This window comes from Beta vulgaris, chromosome 5, assembly GCF_026745355.1.
Source record: "Beta vulgaris subsp. vulgaris cultivar EL10 chromosome 5, EL10.2, whole genome shotgun sequence".
Lineage (NCBI taxonomy): Eukaryota > Viridiplantae > Streptophyta > Magnoliopsida > Caryophyllales > Amaranthaceae > Beta > Beta vulgaris.
Window position 1 is genome coordinate 26073210 of NC_079206.1, and position 5556 is coordinate 26078765.

At 33.7% G+C, this 5556-nt stretch overlaps 2 protein-coding genes across 3 annotated transcripts; both read right to left on the minus strand.

The window, feature by feature from the left end:
* Positions 1-528: 528 nt before the first annotated feature.
* LOC125497528 (uncharacterized protein At2g29880-like) lies at positions 529-5148 on the minus strand. Of its 2 annotated transcripts, XM_048644679.2 has the most exons (3): positions 5041-5132; positions 1565-1899; positions 529-1254 (listed from the first exon to the last, which is right to left on the minus strand). In XM_048644679.2, the coding sequence occupies exons 2-3, from the start codon at positions 1895-1897 to the stop codon at positions 682-684; spliced, it is 906 nt and encodes a 301-aa protein (XP_048500636.1). In that variant the 5' UTR covers positions 1898-1899; positions 5041-5132; the 3' UTR covers positions 529-681. The 2 variants fall into 2 exon arrangements, with proteins under 2 accessions (XP_048500636.1, XP_048500635.1); XM_048644678.2 differs by having other exon boundaries at positions 1565-5148.
* LOC125497809 (uncharacterized) lies at positions 2191-3334 on the minus strand. The gene is made up of 3 exons (XM_048645504.1): positions 3047-3334; positions 2731-2956; positions 2191-2642 (listed from the first exon to the last, which is right to left on the minus strand). Exons 1-3 carry the CDS (start codon positions 3332-3334, stop codon positions 2191-2193), a joined length of 966 nt encoding a protein of 321 aa, XP_048501461.1.
* Positions 5149-5556: the final 408 nt, after the last annotated feature.

The window sequence follows — 5556 nt, forward strand, 5'->3', positions numbered from 1 at the left end:
ACATGGGAATTAACTTCCTATGGGAAGTTTCATTTCATGGGAAGTTACTTCCCTTAATGACTTCCTAGGAAATGGCATTAACATGTTTGGTTGGTACTATGGAATTTGCACTTCCTATGAATCTACTTCCTATATGTTGTTTGGTTCACTTGTTATACTTCCCATGAAATTTAACTAACTTTAACTACTTATGTGTAATTTTTTTTAACATCTACCACACACTTAAAACTATTCATTAAAAATTACACAAATATGATAAAGTAAAGGAATAAAAATTCTAATACAACTAGTAACACCCTTCTGATACAGAATAATACAAAAAAAAAAAAAAAATTTGAACAATGGGAAACCATATATGAAGATAGCATCACACATAAGTTAAACGAGTTTAACCTGTTGCATTTTACAATGTGAAGTAGTAGTTTTTCAATCCTTCCGAAGTTAAAGTTAACAATCGGAAATCGGGCCTTACAAAAAATCAGATCGGTCCTATTACCTATGCTTCTAAATATATAGTCAGCAATAACATGACAACCCAAAATATTTCACTTTAACGTCCACTTGTATAATTTAGCATGGCTTACAAAAAACCAAAAACATACCAAAACTATATACATACTATTTGCATACTACATTAAAACCATGCCGTAGCTACTACTTCGACTTATGTTATTTTTTCAATCATTGATCTGGAAGCAACAAACCTTGAACATAAGCATATTTGTAGTCTTCATCAGGAAGGCTGAAGAAGAAATCAACTTCTAGAGGATTGAGAGCAATCTTCTTTGAGACCAAAATAACATCAGTAGGAGTTAATCCTTCCATTTTCATAACCTCATTTGTCACTTTCATCCTTCTTTCAGCAGAATCTGACTCGTGTTGGAAACAATTAGCTAACCTTCCTATGTGCTCACTTGCCGCCTCCATCACATCACTAATTTTTTCAAGTTTAGTGGAAAATTCTTTCAAGACTTCAATAGTTTCGGTCCTTGCCTTTTTTGTCCTTCTAGTTGAAGGTGTTGTTGAAGGTGGAGGTCCCATTGGGCTATTTTGAGACGAAGGATTGATCTCCTCTAAACTATACTGAGGGACTTCTTGTCCTTCTTCCTCCCTTTCTTCTTCATCCATCTCTTCAAGAACATCATGTACATTTGCAGATTCATTTCCAACAGCCCTATCTTTGCCGAATATCTTGCCCAACTCGTCAAAAAAAGGGAAAGGTTTGTTTCTCAACCCAATGGCATTTTTGTGACTCTGCCATAACACCACAACAACAAGAACATACATCAATCAATGTTTTTCTATTGTAATAAACAAGTAATGACTTTAAACTTACACCTATGGCTTTTCTAAAATTGTTTCGGAGCCACAACAAGAAAACTATTTATATTATCTCTAACTAACATTTCAATAAGATAGATCTACAGGAAGAAAGTAAACTTCATCACTACTTTCAATGTTAAACTGCACTATTAAAAGTAATGTATCAAACCTGAGAATTTGCAATGTAAACTATAAAGAAAACAAAAGGTAGGAAAAAACATATATAATTTTCGAACATTACCTTAATCCATTCGTCCCAAACCGTTTGCGGACATGTAACAAACGTCCCCTCTTCATTCCATCCAAATCCACTTGCACTCGGGCTTAGCATTTCTGAAATAGCATCATATTGTTTTCTGAGGAGCTTTACTCGAGACTCAATATGGGGCTTAGCTTTTTTTTCACACTCGGGAAGCTTTTGTTTCATTAGAGTTTCCAACTTAGCAAAAGCCCCATTTTTGAATTGACCATTGTCCGTTTTCCAACCACCAAGATCGACAAGATCATTCATGGCACTAATGAGAGCCCGATCCTCGCAAACTGACCATCTCATGCAGATTCTACCTTGACTCATCTCTACAACACAAAAATAATATGATATAGAAGACATAGGTATAAATTTAGCTATATAACAATAACTTTAAGTTCATAAAAAATGAGCACACATCCTTTAAGTATATAGACACTTTGAAATGCATTGTAAGATGCCAAATTCATTGAAATATGAAGTAGATATTGTACTAAATATCCAAAAGTACAACACACATAACATACATTGTAGATTAATTTTGATTTGCAATTCTCCTTACAAGTTACAACTAAAAGCAAAAACCAAATACAAGAAATAATTACTAATCACAAAAATCTTTAAGAAGGTCTTGAGTTCAACCATGTTGCATACATTTCAGTTGCCAGATTCTGCCTAAAGACATTCCATTCAGTACTAGTCTCCATAACCTCAATATTGTTTTCACTGATATCTTCTTGTACTTCATCTCCAATTAAAGACTCCATAGGATCTATGGTCATATATGTTCGAATGAAATTATGCATCAAAGCACATGCCAAAATAATTCTACTGACGGCCTTTCGACGGTACCAAGTTGTGTTTCTTAGTATACCCCACCTCATCTTAAGCAATCCAAAACATCTCTCTATGACATTCCGCGCTTGTGAATGCTTCATATTAAAATATTCTTCAGCCGATACCGGATGTGCCCCACTTTTCCAAACACTCAAATGGTATCTTTGACCTCTAAATGGTGTTAAAAATCCCTCACAGTTCATATATCCAGCATCACATAAATAATAGTAGTAACCTAAAAACAACCAATAAAACTTTTAATGATTTTCTTTCATTAGCTTTTCTTGACAAAATGTATTAAAAAAATGCAAATTTCCTATTACCTTGAGGGACTTTTAAAGGATTTCTTCTCGACAACGCATCACGAAAAACTCTATTGTCATGTGCTGAACCCTCCCAACCAGGCAATACATAAACAAATTGCATATCACGAGTACACACTCCTAAGACATTGGTGGTGAGTTCTCCTTTCCTATTTCTGAATCTAACTTTATCTTTATCACCAGCACGAACCTTAATATGTGTTCCGTCCAATGCCCCTAAGCAATTCTTCAAAGAGGGAAGATAAATTCACTTATTGATTGCCCCTATGTAAATATTTTTTTAAACAACTCATTCTTAGTACGAAATTTAACTTACCTTAAACCACTTCCACCTCTCATCCTGACAATTTTCTGTCACCGCCTCAGGTTTCTTAAATAAAATATGGTGGCATCTAAGAACAACTTTCAAGACTAAGTTAAAGTGTCTTGAAATCGTTTCTCCACTTCTTCTAAAGTATAATTGAGTTCTTCTATTTTTTGTATCATGAGAAAGAGTGAAAAGAAATAATGCAACTATTTCTTCCAAGCTAGTGTTCCTATTTCCTTGCAATCCACCAACATCCCTCAGCATCTCACATAACTTATAAAAGCAAGCTCTATCCATTATAAGGTTATCTAAACAAGCTACATCACTCCCTTGGATAATTGGCCTAAGATTTAAAATTCTAGCATAACACCTTTCTTCAAGAGAATTATCAAATATATAAGTTATAGGCTTAGGCACTTTGATATTTAGGATAGAAAGTAAATATATGAGATGGACTATTATCGCCATAACCATAACCACCATTTGCCTATAAATGATAATACATGTCGTTGCAATCTTCTTCTGTTTATTTCGTGGCATGCGAGCCATATCTGTTTAAAAAATACACACTAAAAAATTACAAATTATTGCAAAGAAATAAGAGTTCTCGAAAGCTAGTAAGGAAAAATTAACACAAAAAAAATTATATTCTTAATCAATTATCCTTCTCAATACTCAGTTAGGCAAATATTAGTTTCTAATAGTAGTTTACTTCCTTGTAAGGTGTGTAATTTTCAAAACATAATGGATAAAGGGGAAAAAGAGTTTGTTTTTCAGCTTCACAAATTCAATTCTTATACACAATAACCTACTGGAAACTACAACACAAGCTAAGACCCAAACTTTAAACTTCCTAAAAGTCAACTCTTATCACAATTTGATTATATCAGAAATGTAATTCCCAAATCACCTAAACAAGTGAGTATTTGATTAAGTATTCTTCATTACTTCACTTTGTTTAAAAATAAAATCAAACATTACTAATGGAAAAAGACACGCATGAAGGTTTATTCCTATTTCTAAGTTGGCTACCAATCTATTTGGCAATGATGGTGTTTGTCTTCATAAACTTGCCAAAATATACCAAGGAACTAGATTAAAAGAGTAGCTATTAACAACAATACCCAGTATAGCATCAACACCAAACTAAGCAAAAAGATTGAATCTAAGACAAAAATCATTGAAAGCTGCTAACTTTACTCAAGCACCCACTAACACATCAAATACAATTCAGAAGCGGCAGTAGGAGCAACATAACTTTACATAATTCATACTACTAGGAGTAGTTGATAATCCATTTTTATCCAATCCAAGTCCAACAAGCATTACATAGAGACCAAAAGATAAGATAACCACACAAGGCCAAATAATCCAAGAATAAAATGAATAAATTGATATAAACCCAAAAACATACAAGACAGTGATTGGGGCATTTTATCAAACAGGTGGCGCGCAAGAAAGAAAAAGCATAAGAGAGAGAGAACAAATATTACAAGGTCAGGTTTGTAAAGATTATGAACAATGGAGGCACCACCGAGGAGAGAGAAAACAACCACCACACACGACCAACCCATCGACATCAATCAAATTTTTTAACTATGGACATAAATCAACTGACAACTGTATAAGCTCACCCAAAAAAAAGCTAATTCATAGCAGCAAATTCCCCAAAAAAATCTAATAACATTAATCTCACAATATGACCCAGAAAATAATTGCACATTCACCCAAAATAAACAATCCGAAAATTCAAGAAAAAAAACTACAAACCTAAGAATTTTGTAATTACACTTCAATTCAAGATTTGTTTACACAACAATGCCAAATCCAAGAGAAATTCATGAGATATGAAGAATCAGATACATCTAGGAGAAGGATATTGTATTTATTGTAAAAATGAGTTGATTTTGTATTTATAATAATCCAAACAACAAAGACAATTTAAATTAGTCATTGAAATTGTAGATTTGTATGCCAAGGGAAGGAGAAAGAGAGGAAACAACCTGAATTTCTGAAGATTTGGGGCCGTGTGAGAAGAGGGAGATGAAAGAGGGTCAAGGTCTCCTCTCAGATGAAAAGAAATATTTGCTATCATCAGGAGGCGGGAAAGTAAAGATATTAAAGGCGCCTTTCCAAATTTACAAGGGCAATCATGTAATTTCAGCTAAAGTAAAATGTGGGAAGTTTGGCTGACCAAGGGGGGGGTAAGGTAAGATACTTCCTATGTTTTAAGGGAATTTCAACTTCCCAGGGAAGTTTTACTTCCCTTGTTTTTACTGTGCAATGTTAACCAAACAATAAGGCATTTAGTCACTTCCCATGAAATCTCAATTCCCCCATTTTCTAGGTTCAACCAAACAATGCCTAGGTAGGGCTATCAATAAATTAGCCAAAGTATCACATGGGTCGGCTACTCCGACGATACAACTTTACAATTTTTAGATATAAACAGGGTCGTCTCAAAAAATTAGGGGTCTTGTGCTAAAATAAATCATAAAGATTAATTTTTTTTTTTTTGG

Coding starts and splice junctions, on each gene's coding strand:
- LOC125497528 (XM_048644678.2), bottom strand. CDS start 1,933: ATGTCTTCTATATCATATTATTTTTGTGTTGTAGAGATGAGTCAAGGT. Junction 1,255..1,564: donor TTTGGGACGAATGGATTAAG/GTAATGTTCGAA, acceptor GTGTTATGGCAG/AGTCACAAAAATGCCATTGG.
- LOC125497809 (XM_048645504.1), bottom strand. CDS start 3,334: ATGGATAGAGCTTGCTTTTATAAGTTATGTGAGATGCTGAGGGATGTT. Junction 2,957..3,046: donor AGAGGTGGAAGTGGTTTAAG/GTAAGTTAAATT, acceptor CCCTCTTTGAAG/AATTGCTTAGGGGCATTGGA. Junction 2,643..2,730: donor TCCTTTAAAAGTCCCTCAAG/GTAATAGGAAAT, acceptor GGTTGTTTTTAG/GTTACTACTATTATTTATGT.